Source organism: Haliotis cracherodii, unplaced genomic scaffold (assembly GCF_022045235.1).
Source record: "Haliotis cracherodii isolate W230 unplaced genomic scaffold, xgHalCrac1.p SCAF_6, whole genome shotgun sequence".
Taxonomy (NCBI): domain Eukaryota; kingdom Metazoa; phylum Mollusca; class Gastropoda; order Lepetellida; family Haliotidae; genus Haliotis; species Haliotis cracherodii.
In genome coordinates, this window is record NW_027266319.1 from 65,675,121 (window position 1) to 65,698,373 (window position 23,253).

Sequence of the window (23,253 nt, forward strand, 5' to 3'; positions counted from 1 at the left end):
TGTCAGTCGCCAACTGTCTCTTTGTCTTTAATGAAGTTTGGCGATTCAATATCTCTTGTCAAAAGATATTAAAAAAGATCGTTTTTAATATAAGTGCGGTAACTTCAGTGAATATCAGTGAATATCAGAACATAATAACATCGACTAGATCACTGTTTTCGCTTTCGATATGAAGCTCCATACCTGGAATGAAGGAAGCGCTTTCCGTTTTAAAGTAATGCACTAACGATGTTAAGAGTTTAGTACCCACGCATGCGCTGTACGACATCCGCCCAGGTGACCGCTGGCCTCAGATCACAGTTATCCCATGAACCGGAAGGAAAATAGGAGAATATAGTGCCCTGTTCAAATGGGCTGTTCAGCCTGTGCCAATTTTTTGGGAGTGACTTGTGATAGCTTAAATGAAAGATTAGACATTGTAGTATGTTGCCAATTTTTTGTTAGCCACATGCTGTGAAGGTATTGATTCCAGTCTCCCATGACTTGACCCCCAAGTTGAAGGCCGCTCTGTGTGTTTCGGCTCGAAACTTCCGGTGAGCTCTGTTGACAGTGGTTACTGCGAAAGGGGGCTGGTCAATGCAGGCCGAAACTTTGTGTATTAGGTGACAAGTGGCAGGTTGGTAAGCATGCAAAAGGAGAACGGCCTACGACTGATAATAATTATGGTGGGCTGTCATGTCACTGTAGATAGCAAAGAAGGAAATTAATTGTGGTCTAAGGCCAGCTATGGTGGTCGTTTCGCCGTTCAAAAACACGAAGTATTTTTCCATATTTGCGAAAGTCAAAACAACAAAACGTTGTAAATCTGCAAATGATGATTAGCGTATTTTCTTGAGTATAGAGCGCATCCACCTCTAGCGGATTCAGTATTTTTTTATTTATTTTTTATTTTTATTTTTTTTAATTTTATTTATTTATTTCATTTTTTATTTATTTATTTATTTATTTTTTTTTTTTTGGGGGGGGGGGGGGGGGGGGGGGGTGGAATTCGAATACCTAGCGCAGAAAACAAATTACACCGTATCCCTTTAGCGAAGTCCGGCAAACAAACGGGTAATGAGAAACTTGGTCAGTACAAATTCGAAATATGAGATTAAAAATCACCAGACATGTTGCTTTACCGTTTAAATTGTATTTTTGGTTCTGCTAGGCATTGTTTTATATCCAGGGCTTAAGATTACCTTGTGTATCTTCTCGTAAACTAAGCCGGACACAGCTATGAGCTGTACACACATTTTCTTGGAATCTACCGGTGATTCAGTCCAGACACACCCAATGATATAACTTTACAGGATTTTAATGAAAGGATCGGCAAAATTTGTATATGAAACTATTTTTTATCAGGAATAATATATTCCAATATCTTGTTAATTTAGATGCAGCTTTTACTAAACATATTTAAAATAATAATAACCCTAAGCGAAGCAGCTGATCACTATTACCCGGTAACCAGTCTGACCAGTCACCGTCAAGGTTTTCCGCGCACGTGATCGCGTGATCGCGACAATTACGTGTTGACATACCGTCAAGGTTTTCCGCGCACGTGATCGCGACAATTACGTGTTGACATACCGTCAAGGTTTTCCGCGCACGTGATCGCGTGATCGCGACAATTACGTGTTGACATAGAATAGTCTAACAAGACCAAACATGACTTTTAACGAGTCAAAGTATGGCATTTATGATATATGTATCCATTCTCTGTCAACTTAAGTTCAATTCAAGGCGTCAATAGCGGTAATCTGACCGTGGTTTCTGTTAATAATGGTGAGTTGTGCGATCTTCACCAGTGAAAGTTAAACAGTCTATAGTGTTACTCCCCACTGTTGTAGGGATTATCACGGGCTACTGACGTTTAAACTAGAACAATAGCTGCTGGCAAAGTGAAAACACCCCGTGGTTACAGATAAAAATGGAGGTGGCAGAGTACACAGTTTATATTTACTGTTGATGTGGCCAAGGTGCTTCTGAGTCTTCAGGAAACAAGTATAATCACTGATTAAGTCTAATAACTGGAAATTTCAGTGATTATGTCTAATAACTGATTCACTCGGTGGTTATGTCTAATTACTGGAATCTTCAGTAATTAGACAAAATCACTGAAATGAACCATGGGATTTTATACTTGTTTACTGAAAGCATATCCCTGCCTTTTTATAATAACTTGTGAGAAGGCTTCATAATCCTGTCCTAAGCCAATCTCCTGTAAACAAACAGAATCATGTGTTGTAACAACATTTGAGAAGGCTTCGTTGCAGTCTGTACTCCAAGCGAGCAACACCTCCCAAGCCAGCACAGAGCACTGCCTGATAGCCAGCCAAGGAGAAATCCATCATCGGTAATTATCACGTTATCCTTTCAGCCTTATTCACATACTCTTAAAATCACTCTCATCGTTTGTTTGTTTGTTGTTTAACGCCGAACCTAGCAATATTCCAGCTATAGGACAGCGGTCTGTAAATAATCGAGTCTTGGCCAAGCGAGCAACACTTCCCAAGCCAGCACAGAGCATTGCCTGATAGCCAGCCAAGGAAACTCCATCATCGGTAATTATCACGTTATCCTTTCATCCTTATTCACATACATCACTCTCACCGAATTAATCACAAAACCCCTAAATCCTTAAAACCAACAACAACACTCAACTCTTATAAATAACCAACACCTTATCCTCCCCCATCTCCCTAACACAGCTCGCACTCATTTCTACTCACTACCCACGCCCACCACTCAAACACACCCTTTGACCCAACTCCTAAAAACAAAAAACACCTAATCCCCCCTTCTCCTTAACACAACGCACGCTCCTTCCTACTCACCACCCACGCCCACCACTCACATACCTCCACTCCTTCGACTAAATATCTCCTAATCCCCGCTTTCCACTTGTCTCACCTAATCCCAGCCTTCCAGCAACAAAATAAATCTTGAATAATTAATCCATTTCACAAACCCTCCTACTAAAACCAACAACAAATAACCACCGCAACCTCCTCCGCCTCCTAAACACAACTCACCAAGTAAAAACAACAAACCAACTCACCTCCCCAAAACACCACTCCCACTCCACCACCACTCACCACAACACACGCTCTCCATCTCTCCAAACAACATGACTGACACCCGCAACGCCACACTCGCAGACACGCCAGCTCCTTACTCACCTACGCCTGCGGAAGCGTACAACACTTCCGGGAGGTCACTCGAAAACATCGTCCCGACCGAGTATGGCGAAAACACGACACACACCACCCCCACCAAGCCAGCTAACTCGCCACCTCAAAACACCAAAAAACGCAAACTCGACACATCCACTCCACCTCCATCGCCCACACCCTCCCCGGCCGCCTTCCTCACCACCTTCGCCCTCTACTTCTTCTCAGCAGGCTCAGGCACCACTCTCTCACTAGAACTTTCGGCAGATAAAATAGGACTTTGGTTTAAAAGAGAAAAAATAAATTACAACAATATTAAAAAAGCCAACAAAGGATACCAGATAATCTTCCCTAACCGAGAATCTTACAACGCAGCAAATAAAATAACTCAAATATTCCACGTCACAGTAATCAAACAAACACCTAATTGGCAACAATATACACGAGGCGTAATTAGGGTTAACCCAAGGGAAACAACTGAGGACTTACAATTATACTCTCTAGAAGCTAACATAAACCAAGACCAAAACCCTCAACCCCTAATCACCAGCACGCGTAGAATAACCTCAACTAGAAACGGAAAAACGGTCCCAACCTCCATTGTCATAATCAACTTCAAAAAGACCGCTAAATTCCCTGAAGCCCCCAAACACATATCCTTCGGAGCCCACACCAACTTAGAAGTCAAACCCTATATAAAGCAGGTTAAGCAATGTACAAAGTGCCTCAAATACAACCACACTGCCTCCCAATGCACATACCGTAAAACTAAATGTAAAAAATGCGCACAAACAGACTGCCCAGGCACATGCACACCCTGGTGCATCCACTGCAAATCCACCCAACACACTTCACTCTCAAACCAATGCCCATACAGACACACACTCACCCAGCAGGCCAACAAAAACATAAACATAGACACGGCTAAAATCCAAACACGAAAATTTGCTACACCTGCATCTAAACCACTCCTCCCTACACCACACCCAAACACCATCCCACAAACAAACACCACACCCATAACCGACAGCTCTGTCTGGGGCCCCTACCGAGAAACCGCACCCACCTCACACAGACAAGCAGCCACTCAACCAACCACGAACCCTCCCACATCTCACATAGCCAAAACATCAACCCCCGCATGCAAAACAAACCTCAAAATGACCACCACAACACGACCCTCATCCAAGCACCCTACAGCCCATATGGAAACAACACTCTCCCACAAGCAAGCACAACAACAAAACACAAACACTAAGAAATCATCAGCTACACCCATCCCACAAACACCTTCACAATCCTCCACATCACATGACTCCCCCATGGAAACTCAATCAGCTAAACCTAATCTAACCGATGACGAAGATTTCTCCACTACTGAGGAAACAATAGACACTACTCCAACTAAAACAAACCAAACTCCCCAACCAGCCAACACCCAAAACCTAAATAACCTCACCTTACTCCTAGCATACATGCATAGTCAAATCTCACCAAAAGCTAGCATGAAATCCTTCTACAAAGTAGCTTTCAATCTAAAATTAACCGATCTTCCCTTCTTCCTCTTTAACCTCCATCTAAAAGAACTCACCGAATAAAATAAAAACTAAAAACTAAATCACCAATCACCCGAACCCAATATTCGAAGGACTAAATATTTTTCAGTGGAACGCCAACGGACTCACCTCCTGCGGCCATGAACTAAAAAATAAATTTAAACTAAATAAAGGCCCTCACATTGCTTGTATACAGGAAACCAAATTCTCAAAAAAATCCAAATTCACACTACCTAACTACAACTCAGTTAGAACTGACAGAGCTAAACTGAAAACAAGAAGAGCCGCTGGAGGACTAATCATATTTATCAGGGAAGATATAAATTACGAAGAAATAAAAATAGACACGCCAAACCTAGAAGCCAACGGCATTAAAATCACATTAAATAACCGAAACATAAACATCATAAATATTTACCACTGGGCGGAACAAAAAGTCCAACCTGAGGATCTAAACAAACTACTCCGAATAAGCGATAAATCTACTATATTCCTAGGAGACTTTAACGCTCACCATCCTACGTGGAGCATAGATGATAAAATAGATAATCATGGCAAATTAATCTCCGAATGGATAGAAACAAACGACCTAGTACTCCTTAATAGCAACCAACCCACGAGGTACGATAAGATAAACCAAAAAATGTCGGCTATCGACCTAACCATATGCACCGCAGATCTAGCCCAAAGTACTCAATGGGAAGTGCACGACGTCCCGCTAGGTAGTGACCACTTCCCCATAAACATAACCATAGGAAATACAAACGTACCAATCCAAACAGAAAACCAAGAACCAAAATTCCATTACAATAAAGCTAACTGGGACCAATTCCAAGATATTTGCAACGAAGCTAACTTAAACGAAATAGAAAATAATGATCCAGAAACCTATTGTAAAAACCTAACAGACTATATAATAAACGCAGCCAAAACCTCCATCCCCTTCAAAACATCTAAGACAGGCAAACCGACGGTACCATGGTGGAATGAGGAAATAGAACAGATTAGACGAAAACGTAAATCAGCCTTCAATAAAGCAAAACGCGACTACAAATATTTAAACATAGCCCACGAACTAAACCACCAGGTTCAAAAACTAGTCCAAATAGCCAAAAGTAGAGACTGGAAAAACTTCTGCGAAGGTATAAATAACCGTACAGATGCCAGAATGGTCTGGCGCAAAATCCACGCCATCAGAGGCTTAAAACGACATAAAAAAACCCCTAACATTGACAACTCAACCAACCCCGCCCAAAAAGCAAATAATCTCGCCAACCACTTTTCGGCCGTTAGCAGTAACACCAACTTCAGTAAAAAATTCCAAGATAAACTTAAAACAGAAAACAAACCCACAAAAGAACCAAACAATAACAATCTAGAAATAAATCAATCCTACACAATGGAGGAGCTCCTCTACGTAATCCCAAACAGGAAAAAGGGCACAGCCCCAGGATTAGACCTAACTTCTTACCAAATAATTAAAAAACTCCCCCTAAAACTACTCCAGGCACTACTCAAACTATACAATCTCATCTACCTAAACGGACAGGTTCCTACTCCCTGGAAACAGGCCCTAGTCATACCAATCCCTAAACCTAATAAACCAGCTAATCAAGCTAACTCATATAGACCAATATCCCTAACTTCAAACTTATGTAAAGTAATGGAATCAATAGCTAAAAATAGATTACAACATTACTTAACCCAAAATAACATCATAAACCCAGATCAAAGCGGTTTCACTCCTGGCCGCTCAACCCTAGATAACCTCGCCCGACTAGAACAAGATATTAAGACAGGACAACTAAATAAACAATATACCACAGGCATCTTCTTAGACTTCTCTAAAGCTTTCGACATGGTATGGCACGATGGGCTAATACAAAAACTTAAAAAAATAGGACTCAAAGGTCAGATAATAAACTACATCCAGGACTTCCTAAACAATCGTAAAATAACCGTGGGTATAGACCAAACTCTATCGGACCAATGTCCCCTAGAAAATGGTACTCCACAGGGCAGTATCCTCAGCCCCACCCTCTTCAATATAATGATAAACGATCTATTCGAGGGCCTATCCCCTAAAGTAAACACATCAAAATTCGCGGATGATGGAGCCATCTGGATCCGCACTAAAAGCATGAACATGGTCCAAAATTTACTCCAAAAATCTCTTAATAAAATACAACAATGGGCTGACAAATGGGGCTTCTCCCTTAACTCAGAAAAAACAACAGGAATAGTATTCAAACATAAAAACATGAAACCCGCCCCCCCAATCCTCCAGCTAAACAATCAAACAATCAAATTTCAAAAACAAACCAAATTCTTAGGACTTATTTTCGATGAACATCTCACCTGGGATGCTCACATCCAAAACCTAACAACTAAATGCAGTAAAGACCTAAACACCCTAAGATGCCTAACTGGCTCTAACTGGGGAGCATCCAAAGATACCCTCCTCTCTCTCTACATATCACTAATTAGATCAAAACTAGACTACGGCTGCGCCATATACAACACCCTAAACAACTCTCTATCTAAAAAACTTGACTCAATACAATATCAGGCTCTCAAACTAATTACACGCACCCAACATGGCACCTCCTACACCTCACTTCAGGCCTTAACAGGAGAAATGCCACTAAGTCTACGCAGGGAACAGCTAAGCTTAAATTTCTGGGCCGCGTCCCAATCAAACCCTCTCATCCAAAACTTAATAAACCAAAACATCAGCCCCAAAAACCAAGCTCTAGCTCGAAAACATCCCTTACTTACCCCAATATCCCAAAGAATAACAAACTACCTAAATGAACACCAAATTAAAAATCTTAAACAAAACTGCAAACAACCAATTATCTTCACCCCTAAACTTAAAATACCCAAAATAGACACAACACTAGCTAGCCAAATAAATAAACAAACCGACCCAAACATAGCTAAAACTACCACACTAGCATACATACACGAAAATTGGCCAAATTGGTGTCACATTTACACGGACGGATCCTCAAATCCGACCTCCAAACACCCAGGTTTCGGAGTCCATACCACACAACCAACTAAAACCACACAATCCTTCCGACTCCCAAACAACCAATCAATATTCACGGCAGAACTAATGGGCATGGCCTCAGCCCTCCATAATCAAGAATCCAAAAAACACAAAAAAATCCTAATACTTACCGACTCCCTAAGTGGACTGCAAGCCCTCCAAAACAAAAATACCAAAAACCGACCTAAATTAATAAATCAAATACTTAAAAGCTCCAACGACCTAACTAAGGCAGGCAAACAAATAACCTTCTTGTGGATACCCGCCCACGTAGGAATATACGGTAATGAAAACGCCGATAAAGCAGCTAAACTATCCCTCAAAATCCCAGAAATAAGCTTAAACTTACCCATCTCAAAATCAGAAATTAAAAGTGTAAACAAGCAAAAAATCACAAAAAAATGGCATAACCTATATCTAAACTCAAATAGCCAAATCAAAAAAGTGCTCAGCAAACCACTAACCAAACCAAAAATTCTCCATCCATCCAAAAAAATCGACAGAGTAATCACTAAACTCCAAACAGGACACACCAACCTAAATAACCACCTAAAAAAATTTAAAAAACACACTACAGGTAACTGCCCACACTGCAAACAACCAGAAACCCCAGAACACGCACTCATCCACTGCACACACTACCTAACACATCGAACCGCATTACAAACCACCCTCAATCTAAACAAGGCTCTAACTCTAGAAGATATACTAAACCCACAAAATAAACTAGAAAACTTCAAGGCCTTAGGCGTATTCTTAATAAAAACGGAACTAATAAAACGCATCTAAAAACACAATAACCTACCAAATCAAAATCACATAAACAAACAAACATCCACCATACCCAGCTCCCTTAGTTCTCCTCCCCAATCCCATCGGCATCTATTCCAAATCTCAAAATTCCCAAATTCTATATAAGCAACCCCTAAAACCCCCCTCTTGGGTTGCACAGACCACCTTCGCCCCTTTCGGAAACACATTAAATGGCCTGGCCGGGCCCGTGTGCGAAATACGCATCAGTCGGAAAGCGCACGTTAAATCTCCAAAGTAAGTAAGTAAGTAAGCAGATACCTCACACTTTGACTCATGGAGCCTCACGGTACCTTCAGAGATGCACTGTACAAGATGTATGAGGAAAACACGCGTGTCCTCATCCCGAAGGAGCTTTACTTGGAATCTATTAACAACTTGCTAGAAGCCTCCATTACCACTAAGAAGACACCACACCACCACTACCTCCTGAAGAAGTATGAAGTACTGAAGTGTGGTGACGTTGACAAGTTGATCAAACGACGCCAGTCATCAGAGGAAGATCCACTGTATTTCGTGACCATCGAAGATACGTACGACACTATCAAGCGCGCTCACCTGGCAACTGGTCGTGGCGGAAGAGATAAGATGATTCATGAAATAAATAAGAAGTATGCCAACATCACCATTGATTCAATCTCCCTCTTCAAATCCATGTGTACGGAGTGCCAGCGGAAGAGGTAGCGACCAACCAACAAGGGGACCGTTGTCAAGCCCATTCTTTCCAAGGACTTTAATTGACATGCAGTCAATGAGTCAAGGCCAGTATAAGTGGATCATGGTTTGCCAAGATCATCTTACCAAGTTTGTTGTGTTGCGTCCCCTAACGTCTAAACGTGCTTCTGAAGTCGCCTATCAACTTTTTGACATATTTCTCCTACTTGGCGCTCGAATGTGATGCACATAACATGGGCGGTACGTGATACATGATACATGGGCGGTGATGGTAGAGCTGAAATGTATGGACACAACAAAAGTTTGTTAGGTAGCACATATCACCAAACGTACTATATAAGGTGTATGCAATATAATACAAAGAGGCGTTAGCGGTTCTAGTTATTACACATATTAACTGAGATTAGTCCAAGGGGCGCATAAACTGACCACCTACCTCTTCCAATGGACTCATATTTCTGTGGTCTACCTGACATCCTGACGCTCAGCTCAGTCGTGTCGAAATGAGTCGATGATTGCCGATCCCCAGGCAGATGACGTCAGCTGTATGGCGTGGAGCTATTTTTAGCATTTCCAAGAATTAAGACCTCTCGCGGGAATGTGTACCCACCCAGAAAAGAGCAGGGAATCCCCAGTATGCTAAAAATAGCTCCACGCCATACAGCTGACGTCATCTGCCTGGGGATCGGCAATCATCGAATCAGATCGACACTGAGCTGAGCGTCAGGATGTCAGGTAGAGGTAGGTCGTCAGTTTATGCGCCCCTTGGACCATTCTCAGTTAATATGTGTAATAACTAGAACCGCTAACGCCTCTTTGTAATATATTGCATACACCGTATATAGTATACGTTTGGTAATATGTGCTACCTAAAAGTCTCGATTAAAAATAATCGAGTCTGGCATCAACCAAATCAGCGAGCCTGACCATTGATCCCGTTAGTCTCCTCTTACAACACGCACAGTCGCCTATATCGGCAAGCATGGGTTGCTGAAGACTAATTCTCAACCCGAATCTTCAGGTCCCATTGTATTTAGTGAATCTTTACAACAAGTGATATTTACAATGATCAAATTAGCAGCAACAGTTAAACAACATAACTGAAATATAAATTGTGCACGACCCTTGTCCGATTTACCTTATGGTTTAAGTGAATGAGAAATACCGTATTACCTCAACTAGGCGCCGTGTGTTTTTTTTCCATAAATTTCGCCTTTCGCCGGCGTCTATTCAGTTTATTGCTTGCTTAGAGACAACTCCCTATCTGACGGAATCCCAACTCTACAGTATCGAGTTATACATGTATGCACATCCAGTTTCTGTAGGTCTATGTTTAAGGATGTGAGGAATAATTGAGTGAGTGAGTGAGTGAGTGTGTAAGTGTGTAAGTATTGTTTTACGCCGCTTTTAGCAATATTCCAGCAATATCACGGCAGGGGACACCAGAAATGGGCTTCACACATTGTACCCATGTGGGGAATCGAAACCGGGTCCTCGGCGTGACGAGTGAACGCTTTAACCACTAGGCTACCCAACCGCCTCTTATCATCCTAATAGTAACCACATGTCATTTTATGATATTTTATCTCAAATTGGTAGAACTGCTCTATAATTCTATTTTTGTTAAACCTGTATATGATTGTTGCTAAATGTATAGAACATAAATATACCATTTATACCATATCATACCCAAATCATGGCCTGGCTGTCCTGGTGTAGCACCATACCTGATCCATGGCCTGGCTGTCCTAGTGTAGCACCATATGCAAATCATGAACTGACTGCCCTGGTGTAGCACCATATCCGATGCATGGCCTGGCTGTCTTGGTGTAGCATCATACCCAAATCATGGTCTGGCTGTCCTGACGTAGTCTTATATCCAAATCATGACCTGGCTGTCCTGGTGTAGCACCATACCCAAATTCAGGGTCTGGCTGTCCTAGTGTAGCACCATATGCAAATCATGGACTGGCTGCCCTGGTGTAGCACCATACCCGATCCAAGGCCTGGCTGTCCTGGTGTAGCACTATACCCAAATCATGGCCTGGCAGCCTTGGTCTAGCAGCACATGCAAATCATGGACTAGCTGCCCCGGTGTAGCACCATATCCGATGCATGGCCTGGCTGTCTTGGTGTAGCATCATACCCAAATCATGGTCTGGCTGTCCTGACGTAGTCTTATATCCAAATCATGACCTGGCTGTCCTGGTGTAGCACCATACCCAAATTCAGGGCCTGGATGTCCTATTGTAGCACCATACCCAAATCATGGTCTGGCTGCCCTAGTGTTGCTCCATTCCCAAATCATGGCCTGGCTCTCCTAGTGTAGCACCATACCCAAATCATGGCCTCGATGTCCTGGTGTAGCACCATACCCAAATCATGGCCTGGCTGTCCTAGTGTAGCACCATGCCCAAATCATGGCCAGGATGTCCTTGTGTAGCACCATACCCAAATCATGGCCCGGCTGTCCAACACCATACCCAAATCATAGCCTGGCTGTCCTGGCGTAGCACCATACCTGATCCATGGCCTGGCTGTCATGGTGAAGCAACATACCCTAAACGTTACTTGGCTGTCCTAGTGTAGCACCATACCCAAATCATGGCCTGGCTGTCTTGGTGTAGCAACATACCCTAAACGTTTCTTGGCTGTCCTAGTGTAGCACCATACCCAAATCATGGCCTGGCTGTCCTGGTGTAGCAGCATACCCTAAACGTTTCTTGGCTGTCCTAGTAAAGCACCATACCCAAATCATGGCCTGGCTGTCCTGGTGTAGCAACATACCCTAAACGTTTCTTGGCTGTCCTAGTAAAGCACCATACCCAAATCATGGCCTGGCTGTCCTGGTGTAGCAACATACCCTAAACGTTTCTTGGCTGTCCTAGTAAAGCACCATACCCAAATCATGGCCTGGCTGTCCTGGTGTAGCAACATACCCTAAACGTTTCTTGGCTGTCCTAGTAAAGCACCATACCCAAATCATGGCCTGACTATCCTGGTGTAGCACCATTCAAAAAAAGTTGCATGGCAGCCCTGGTCACAAGACGCGTATGTAATAATAGATAATGATATCGCAAGGAGATATAAAATTAAGAAAAGACGTGGATGGCGACTGGACAAACAGTCATCTCTAATTCAGTCCATGTGTGATACATAGAAGATACATTCCTCGCTGCTGCAATTACTTTTGTAAAGAATTTGGATGATAATGACATTAATGCGGCAGTAAGCAACTTGTCTGAAGTTATTTGTAAATGTGCTATTTTAACTGGTATGAAATCAAATAAGGGGTCGCTCCCCTAGTCTGCCCAAGTGGTGGGACCATGAATGTGAGATTCTCAAAGGTGAAAAATATAAGTGTTTAGACAAGTTTAGATTATCTGGTTCTAACATTAACTTCAAGAATTACATTTTATCAAGAAATAAATTTAAGAATGCATGTAAACAAAAAAAAAGCCAGATATGACATGGCGGATAAACCAGATGTAATGCGGGTGATAAATAATGCGGGTGTGACCACACAGGACTTATGGAAATTCGTCAAACGCTACAACAGGCAAGGGAGGTCTGGCGTGTAGCAATTTCACCAGAGGAATGGAATGATCAATTTTCATCACTGCTCAACAACAATAACTTTGATACTGACTCTGACTTCTGTGAACATGTACATAAATTTATCAGGGATAAGGAAGATCACACAGCCTGTTGTGACAATGTTGAGGGTGTACAAGCTTTAGATAAGACTATTACTATGGAGGAAATTAGTTCTGTAATTAATGATCTCCCCAATGGCAAAGCGCCAGGACCTGATGGAATTTTAAATGAACATTTAAAAAGTGTATCTCATATACTTTTACCATATATCCACAGGTTATTTAACACGATATTATCTGTTGGAGTTTACCAATCACAATGGAAAGAGGCAATAATATTTCCCATTCATAAAAAAGGTGAAAAAACAGATCCATAATAATTATAGGGGAATATCTTTGTTATCAATAATTGGAAAGGCCTTTACCAAAATACTAAGTAATAGACTTGTTGGCTGGTGTGAAGAAAAAGAAAACCTGTATGAGGAACGAGCTGGCTACAGAAATGGATATAGCACCATAGACAATATATTTGTATTACAATCAGTTATTCAGAAATACCTCTCCATGTCAAAAGGGCGCTGCTATTGTTTATTTAGAGACTTTTCGAAGGCATTCGACAGCGTCCAGCACCATTTATTGAAATATGCGAAAAGGTGTAAAAGGTAAATTTTTCACAGTTATTTCATCTCTGTATGGTCAGCAAAAATCATGTGTTCTAGTTAACAAGTCCTCACTGTCTGAGTTCTTTGAGTGTACAATAGGAATCAGTCAAGGGTGTATGATAAGCCCACTGTTATTCACTCTGTTTTTGAATGAGCTAGTAGATAATTACAGGTTTAATGATTGCAAGGGTATTTTTGTCATTGAGTATGCTGAAAACATCACTTTGATAATGTTTGCAAATGATATTGCTAATGTTGGAGATTCTGTTAGAGGGTTACAGCACCAGATTGTCTAGCAGGATTTTGCAGTCAGTATGGGATGAGGGTTAATTTGGAGAAAACGAACGTCATGGTATTCCGAAGAGGTGGTATCGTAACAAATAAGGAAAAGTGGCATTATGATGGTATTCCTCTGGAAGCAGTATCCGCTTATAAGTAAATCTTGGCGTGTTTTTCACTCCTAAGCTCTCATGGAGTTTGGCAAGAAGTACCCTGGCACAACCAGGAGAAAAAGCTCTGTATATTTTGTTTGGATTCTTGAAAAAGTCTAAGCTTAACATTAAAGAGTCCTTGTTTCTATTTGATAGGATGGTTTCTCCAGTCTTATGTTATGCATCGTGTGTTTGGGGATTTGAAAGTGTCCAAGTTATAGAAAATGTGCACTGCAAATTTCTTAGAAAAGTTCTCCATGTTAATTCAAACACTCTAGCAACAGTCTTGTATGGGGAGCTAGGACGGTATCCATTACATGTAACAACCATGTTCAATTCAATTAAGTATTGGCTGAAAATATTAAACGTGGCCACAAATAGGTATCATTAGGCTTGCTATCTGATGTTATATCAGTTAGATGGGGCTGGTAGAGCCACATGGGCAACTAGAATAAAATATCTGTTGAACATACTTGGATTTGGTCTAGTTTGGTTTGAACAGGGTGTTGGTGACATAACCCATTTCCTTAGAATTTGTAGGGAAAGGTTGCAGGATTGTTGATGATTATAGTAGATATCTTCTTAATGATTGTAATTGTTGTTTGTAACTTAAAATTGTTGTGACTTGATTATGTAGCCTGCAACCTCGGGGTATCGCGGTACTTGTCATGTACGCTGAACGGAACAAAATGCACTCACTAACCTTTATGTTCATTCGTATTCTCTGTATCAGATATCATTCATGTTATCAAACAATGCGTATTTTACTGATAAAAGTTCATTATTTACATTAGTAGCTCCGAGTAAAAGCCGGGCCTCGCGCTCAGTGTGACAAGGGAGAGAACTCCATCGTATCGCGGTACAGAGAAAAGTTGTGTATGGAGGTCCGAATTGGACAAAAAAAAGGACATAATTCTACCAACCACTTGGTATGATCATGCCAGACATCAGTGATTTGTCCAGACAAGTGCAAAGACAGCACAAGTAAAATTCTAAATGTGTTATCAGCAATAGGTATTCAATGCATTTTTACCGAAAAGTAAGAGAAAAATATTTTTATAGGTCAACAACAAAATATCAGAAATGATATTCTTAGATTGTTTAAAAAAAATTGGATGACAATAGTTTGTCACAAATGGAAAAATGTTAAAAGCCAACAATAAATATATAAAAAGCACCCCTAGTATGCCCAAAGTATTTATCTTTTGGTTACTAGCGAAGAACGTATTTCTAAGTTTGTCATTATGGCCCTTGTGATCTCCCAATAGATTCTGGGCACAAATGCCGCGATACGATGAATGCCGCGGTACCATGGGGTCCGAGTACATGTACTCTGGGCTGGAGGCTTATATTACAGAATAAAAGAGTCTTGAGTCAAATTCCTCGCTGTGTGGTTACGAAATAAGAGTGTTAAGACAAAAGGCATGTGTTTGTATTGCTGCACATACAGCCTGTCTACCTTGGTGCAGCATCATACCGGAGTCGTCGCGCGCCTGGCTGTCCTGGTGTGGCATCGTTCCCGAACAATAACCTGACTGTCCTGGTGTAGTATCAAACCCGAACCCTGGCCTGGCTACCCTAATACAGCATCATACCCGAGTCGTCGCCTGACTGTCCTGGTGTAGCAACAAACCCGAACCATGGTCTGGCTGTACTGGTGTGTCATTATACCCGAACCATTCCTCGCTATACCGGTGTAGCAACATACCCGAACTGTGGTCTGGCTGTCCTAGTGTAGCATCATACTCGCACCATGGTCTGACTGTTCTGGTGTAGTAATGAGCCAATTACAGTCGTGGTCGTGCGGCAGAGCGGCAGGGTAGAATAGGTCTTCAGCAACCCATGCTTGCAGTAAAAGGTGACTATGCTTGTCGTAAAAGGCGACTAACGGGATCGGGAGGTCAGGCTCGCTGTCTTGGTTGATGCATGTCATCGATCCCAATTGCGTGGATCGATGCTCATGATATTAATCACTGGATTGTCTGGTCCAGACTCGATTATTTATTTTACGCTGTCATATAGCTGGAATATTGCTGAGTGCGGCTTTAAACAACAAACAAACAAACTTTACAACTTAGTTATTGTTGACAGATCGCTAGCACCACGCCCAGATATAACGATTATAAGTTAACAATTTCAAAGGTTGATCCTTAATTGTGACATATGACAGATGACACGCAATCGGTATACAGGCACGTCATATAGCTGGAATATTGCTGAGTGCGGCGTTAAACTACAAACCAAACCAAACCTTTACTCACTCACCGACTACCGGCCGTATTAACATCCATATCTTCAATTTTTGAACACGGGTCCTGGTACATCGAACATATGACAAACATTAAAATTCAATATTTTAATTGATTTAATGTTTCACTCAAAGTAAATTCTAACATGCTGAATATTATCTGGACCGAAGACAACGTTAATCTAACAACACAATGTTAAGCCCTACTCAATGATGCCGTATGTGTCTGCGTGGAGCCATTTACATTGCTAAGCAGAGTTAGACTTCGGAAAGCCTCCGCCCCCTCTACTTTGTGTGTTTGCAGCACGTATCAGTCGGGGAGCTGAAAGACAGAACAATACACAATAAACTACGGTTATAACGAATTTAAAGGGACCACTAATTTTAGTTCGCTTAAACCATAGTTCGTTAAAAGCATATATACAGCACATTTTAGGGACAAAAAAAGTAAGTTCGTTATATCCGTCAGTTCGTTATATAAACGTGTTCGTTATAAACGTATTACTACATTTTCTTACAGCCTTGGAAAACCCCCATCAAATTCACAGATTTCAAAAATCACCCGTGAGGCAAAATCGTGACAGTTTATTAACGATGCAGAAATATTTACACACCTGGTGGTTGTCGGGGTGGCGGTTGCTGTGGTGGTGGTCGTGGAGGAGGGGCTGATCCCTTGTTTCCGATGGGCACATATTGTCCTGCAACAGAAAACAGTTAAGGTTTAAATTCAACTTATGCTGTAAGGCATACTTTTTTATTGTGTGCGTTCCGAAAACATGTTTCAGCTTTATCTTCGGGGACGTTATTTTGTGAGGGAAGTGTCTAGTAAGTTGTTCGCCAAAGATGTGGCTTGGCTACGTAGATAAAAGCAGTGGTGGAACCTGGAGAGATATGACAATCGGTATTAGGAGAAAAGGTACGGATAATCGACCTGAGGATTGTGAGATTTTTTGCGGGAAATACCAAACTTAACCCACCTGTTCGTAAAATGGCCTTGTCCGACATTTCCGAGGATTCTATTCAGGGTGTCGTCATTATTAAAATGTGGGTAAACATTTTTTAAAGCTTGTACATCCTTTGAAAGGCTGCACATAATGTTGATAATTCGTATAAGAAATAAACGACTCATGGCTTATTCTACCTGCAGTGTCTATTATACGATAAACTCAAACTCGTCGTTTATTTCTAAAGTATTGCCACTTCAAGCAATGTGTGGCTTTGCTTCCTTGTAAACGTTCCACAATTTGGATATTTTTGTAGCACTTCCCAAAAATGTTTCTAAAATTTCATTTTTTTAACAGGTGAGCATCGTTGAGAAAGGATTTTTATTTTTATTTTTACACCAAATCAAGTTTGTGCACGGTCACCGTGGCTACAGTGATGTAACTTGAAATGGAAGTTTAACCTTGAGTTAATGATTAATTCACGTCTAAATCTTGGGCGTGTGTGTGTGCGTGCGTGTCTGCCTGCATACGCAGGTGTGTGTGTGTGTGTGTGTGTGTGTGTCCCGGTTGTATAGTGCTAGCCCACTGAGATATACCATGCCGCAGTTTAACATGGATACCACACTCAGACACAGTATACTCAGAGCGGGCGAGTCCTTGTTTTATCCTCCAATGCCGAGCTTCAGGCAGGGTAACAAGTAGAATATTTTAAAGTCTCATTACAGTCTCAAGTCTCCTTTACAAATGTGTTTACCTACTAAAGAAAAACCCATAACAAATACCTCCCCGCCAAGTCAGTTTTGAGACAGGTTATGAAAAAGTAGAATGCAAAGCAAATGTAGACCTTGTCTGACCGCTTGTTGTGTCCTTAACTGTTATATTCACCCCCCGTGTTGGTTTGTGTGTTTGTTCGAGTACTCAGCTGTGAATATATAACGGTAATAACAATACAGTAAACACAGGCTGTCGACGCCAGTGACATTTTATTACACTCGAGATTAATAACACTTATGCCTGGTTCCCTGGGTATGCTGCGCTGGCGCCTACGCAGCATACCCACGGGACCAGTCTGAATAACACTTATGCCGGAACTACATTCAGTGTCTCCATGACACTATGGTCTTCATAGTAAACTTCAGTTAGAAAATACATTAAAAAAATAAAAAAAATTCTTTTCTTTTCCAACGACATGTTTATCCCATCCTATGACCCGCTCCACTCTGGAAAATATCATTATTGTCAGGTCACTCGATGAGAAATGTTATATAGCACGAAGATACAAATATCCTTTATGTATCCTCATGAAATAGACATACTGTGTTTTCAATGTAGATTTAGGCTACCTGTAGATATAACAGTGCTAAATTGATTTGGAACTGAACGCGCAACGTGAGGTTAAAATGTTGAATTTAGCGAGGTAAATCAACAAGGTAACCTAGCTCTACATTGAAAACACAGTATGTTTATCTCCATTCTACCATGACTAAATGAAACGCGAACTCTTTGGTGTTAGCAAATATATTCAGTGAAGCGGCATGGGTTTAGTCCAGTGTTTTGAGTGGGTTGTCGGTCTGAATTACGGAATCACCGACAAACAGCCTTTGAAATAAATATGGCGCTGTTTTTTCACAAGCAGTTTGTTTCCAACGTAATACTTCACTCGAACATATGGCAAGCATTGAAAACATAAAAGCACGCAACTTGCTAAGCTAACATGAGGTGGGCACCCCTAAAGAAAACTAAGCAAGCTTTGCAAAGCTTTCGTTCTAGACCGCACATCATTATGACGTCATATCGCTCATTGTGACGTAAACAATATGACGTCACAGTCGTGTATAGAAAAGCGCTAAATTCCAAGCTCTTTGTGGTTCCCAATACATTGATTCTTTTTAAAGATTTATATTGTGTTTTATGCACCAAATGTATTGCCACACATCCTTTGAATATTGTAGTAACCGCATCTGTGCATTTTGTAACGTATAATTGTACATGAAATTATTTAAATATGACTACCGACAATGGCTGAATAAAAGTACTATCAGCTTATCCGGTGATACGGCCGTCAAATCGTCTGTTACAATCAGAGGGGGTCTATTGTGACCAATCAGAATCGAGTAATTTCCAAATTCATGGTAGAATACACACTAATTTCGAGTAAAAAGCACATTGTGAATAAATTGAGAGGTGCATGTGTTTTAACAAGTAAAGGTATCACACGTAGACAACAGCATGACATATATCTTTCCAGATTATATTTCATTATAGTTGGATTATGCAATCATTGCATGACATGTTACAATGAAGATGTGCAACACTAGATACACATAATATGTTCTATAAATATTGATAACAAAAAATGACATGCATGGTGTCAATGTCGGTATGTCTCTGACGGTTCTCACAGTTAACGCTCCTTCTCAAGTAGTGCATCTCCAACACAATAAACCTGACCTGACTGTCTTGTTGTCTATACATGGCATACCACCATTACTCTAATAACTGCAACCCCGGGCGTGATAGATAGATAGATAGATAGATAGATAGATGATAATGTTTAGTGTAGTAGTCAGTTCTAACTGAACATGGTTCAGTTTTTTTATACGTAGCTAACACTTGGTGAGCGGAGGTCAGTACTGTTTTTTACACCACCCCTCAACCTTAATCCCTTAAATAAACGCAATTTAAAACAACAATAAATTTCAAATTGCACTGCGATTAACTAAAACTAAATAGTCGCCTGCATGGGAAGAGTGAGTGAGTGAGTGAGTATGGTTTTAGGCCGCTTTTAGCAATATTCCAGCAATATCACGGCGGGGGACACCAGAAATGGCCGTCACACATTGTACCCATGTCGGGAATCGAACCCGGGTCTTCGGCGTGGCGAGCGAACGCTTCAACCACTAGGCTACCCGACCGCCCCGTGCATGGGAAGACCCCAAATTGACAATGTGTACCGTATTTCCTCTATCAGACACAGGGTATGCGATATACGCCGAGTCATATGCTCTGCCCCCCAAAGAGAAGCCGCTCCTGTCTTAGAAATGAAATTAATGAATGGCAATTGAAAGATAACAGTTTCCTATTTTATGCTGTGACGTGTTGATGATTGATAATGACCATTTCTTGCAATTGTACCATCTGTATGGCTGTAGAGTTGGGATTCCGTCAGATAGGGAGTTGTCACTAAGCCAGCAATAAACAGAAAAGACGCCGGCGAAAGGCGAAATTAATGGGGAAAAAACACTCGGCGCCTAGTTGAGGAAATACGGTATTTCTCATTCACTTAAACCATAAGGTAAATCGAACTATTTATATTTCAGTTTATGTTGTTTAACTGTTGCTGCTAATTTGATCAAAGTATATATCACTTGTTGTAAAGATTCATTAAATACAATGGGACCTGAAGATTCGGGATGAGAATTAGTCTTCAGCAACCCATGCTTGCCGTAATAGGCGACTATGCGTGTTGTAAGAGGAGACGAACGGGATCAATGGTCAGGCTCGCTGATTTGGTTGATGCCAGACTCGATTATTTACCGACCGCTGTCACATTGCTGGAATATTGCTGAGAGCGGCGTTAAACAAACAAACAAACAAAATGATAAAATAAATTTGCGGTACATGATACATGGGCGGTGATGGTAGAGTTGACATATATGGACACAACAAAGATTTTTAGGTAGCACATATTACCAAACGTACTATATACGGTGTATGCAATATAATACAAGGAGGCGTTAGCGGTTCTAGTTATTACACATATTAACTGAGATTGGTCCAAGGGGCGCATAAACTGACGACCTACCTCTACCTGACATCCTGACGCTCAGCTCAGTCGTGTCGATCTGAGTCGATGATTGCCGATCTCCAGGCAGATGACGTCAGCTGTATGGCGTGGAGCTATTTTTAGCATACTGGGGATTCCCTGCTCTTTTCTGAAGGGGTACATATTCACGCGAGAGGTTCGCGTGTGTCTTTATTCTTAGAAATGGGACAATGCACGATGCTGAATTAATTGCTGTCACCGGCTTCGGCTGAAGGTGATTCACAAGTTGTTTTTTACCACTTGTTTATGATTATTTAGTTTCTTTATCCGAATATCGAGTTATACATGTATGCACATCCAGTTTCTGTAGGTCTGTGTTTCAGGGTGTGAGGAATATAATTGAACCACGCGATCTTGTTATCTTGAGTGAGTGAGTGAGTTACGCCGCTTTTAGCAATATTCCAGCATTATCACGGCGGGGGACACCAGAAATGGCCTTCACACATTGTACCCATGTCAGGAATCGAACCCGGGTCCTCGATGTGACGAGTGAACGCTTTCAACACTAGGCTGCTCAACCGACCCTTATTATCCTGAAAGTAACTACATGTCATTTTGTGATATTTTATCTCAAATTGGTAAACCTGTTCTATAATTCTATTCTTTTAAAGCCTGTATATGATTGTTGCTAAATATATATATATATATACCATACAATACCATACCCAAATCATGGCCCGGCTGTCCTGGTGTAGCACCATACCCAAATCATGGCCTGGCTGTCCTAGTGTTGCACCATACCCAAAACGTTGCCTGGCTGTCTTTACATAGCACCGTACCCTAAACTTTCCTGGCTGTCCTAGTGTAGCACCATACCCAAATCATGGCCTGGCTGTCCTAGTGTAGCATCATACCAAAATCATGGCCTGGCTGTCCTAGTGTAGCATCATACCAAAATCATGGCCTGGCTGTCCTAGTGTAGCACCATACCCAAATCATGGGCTGGCTGTCCTAGTGCTGCTCCATACCCAAATCATGGCCTGGCTGCCCGGATATAGCACCATACCCAAATCATGGCCTGGCTGTCCTAGTGTAGCATCATACCCAAATCATGGCCTGGCTGCCCTGATATAGCACCATACCCAATTCGTGGCCTGGCTGTCCTAGTGTAGCATCATACCGAAATCATGGCCTGGCTGCCTTGATATAACACCATACCAAATTCATGGCCTGTCTGTCCTAGTATAGCATCATACCAAATCATGGCCTGTCTGTCCTAGTGTAGCACCATACCCAAATCATGGCCTGGCTGTCCTAGTGTAGCATCATACCCAAATCATGGCCTGGCTGCCCTGATATATCACCAAACCCAATTCGTGGCCTGGCTGTCCTAGTGTAGCATCATACCCAAATCATGGCCTGGCTGCCTTGATATAACACCATACCAAATTCTTGGCCTGGCTGTCCTAGTGTAGCATCATACCGAAATCATTGCCTGGCTGCCCTGATATAGCACCATACCCAAATCATGGCCTGGCTGTCCTAGTGTAGCACCAGACCCAAATCATGGCCTGGCTGTCCTAGTGTAGCACCAGACCCAATTCATGGCCTGGCTGTCCTAGTGTAGCACCATACCCAAATCATGGTCTGACTGTCCTGGTGTAGTCTCATACCCAAATCATTACCTGGCTGTCCTGGTGTAGCACCATACCCAAATCATGGTCTGACTGTCCTGGTGTAGTCTCATTCCCAAATCATGGCCTGGCTGTCCTAGTGTTGCTCCATACCCAAATCATGGCCTGGCTGTCCTGACATAGCATCATACCCAAATCATGGCCTGGCTGTCCTAGTGTAGCACCATACCCAAATCATGGCCTGGCTGTCCTGGTGTAGCACCATACCTAAAACGTTGCCTGGCTGTCCTAGTGTAGCACCATACCCAAACCATGACCTGGCTGTCCTGGTGTAGCACCATACCTAAAACGTTGCCTGGCTGTCCTAGTGTAGCACCATACCCAAACCATGGCCTGGCTGTCCTAGTATAGCACCATACTCAAATCATGTCCTGGCTGTCCTGGTGTGTAATTATACCTAAACCCTGGCCGCGTTTTTCAACCGCGTTTTTGAACCGCGTTTCTCACATAAAACTGTGTATATCATGCCTTCAAATATGCCCACCGACAACGAATGAGAAAGAATTCTAGAACGTTTCATTAAATATCAGCCTCGGCGGTGATGCATTGTCAAACCAGCTGTGTCAATCAAAGATAGTTACTGTAAATCTCCGATTAACTAATCAGAATCGAGTACATGTATTTTTAAAAAAGATTGATGGTGGAAAATCGATAAAAGTAA

At 41.8% G+C, this 23,253-nt stretch overlaps 1 protein-coding gene and 1 long non-coding RNA gene across 2 annotated transcripts; one reads left to right on the forward strand and one right to left on the reverse strand.

The window, feature by feature from the left end:
• Nucleotides 1–8,852: 8,852 nt before the first annotated feature.
• Nucleotides 8,853–9,260, forward strand: LOC139446607 (KRAB-A domain-containing protein 2-like). Its single transcript, XM_071227892.1, has one exon. It carries the CDS (start codon nucleotides 8,853–8,855, stop codon nucleotides 9,258–9,260), a length of 408 nt encoding a protein of 135 aa, XP_071083993.1.
• A 7,207-nt stretch (nucleotides 9,261–16,467) lies between these two features.
• On the reverse strand, nucleotides 16,468–20,995 carry LOC139444679 (uncharacterized). Its single transcript, XR_011651846.1, has 3 exons — nucleotides 20,938–20,995; nucleotides 16,803–16,886; nucleotides 16,468–16,510 (listed from the first exon to the last, which is right to left on the reverse strand). It is a non-coding gene; the product is annotated as an uncharacterized lncRNA (long non-coding RNA).
• Between the last annotated feature and the right edge of the window lie 2,258 nt (nucleotides 20,996–23,253).

Coding starts and splice junctions, on each gene's coding strand:
- LOC139446607 (XM_071227892.1), top strand. CDS start 8,853: ATGGAGCCTCACGGTACCTTCAGAGATGCACTGTACAAGATGTATGAG.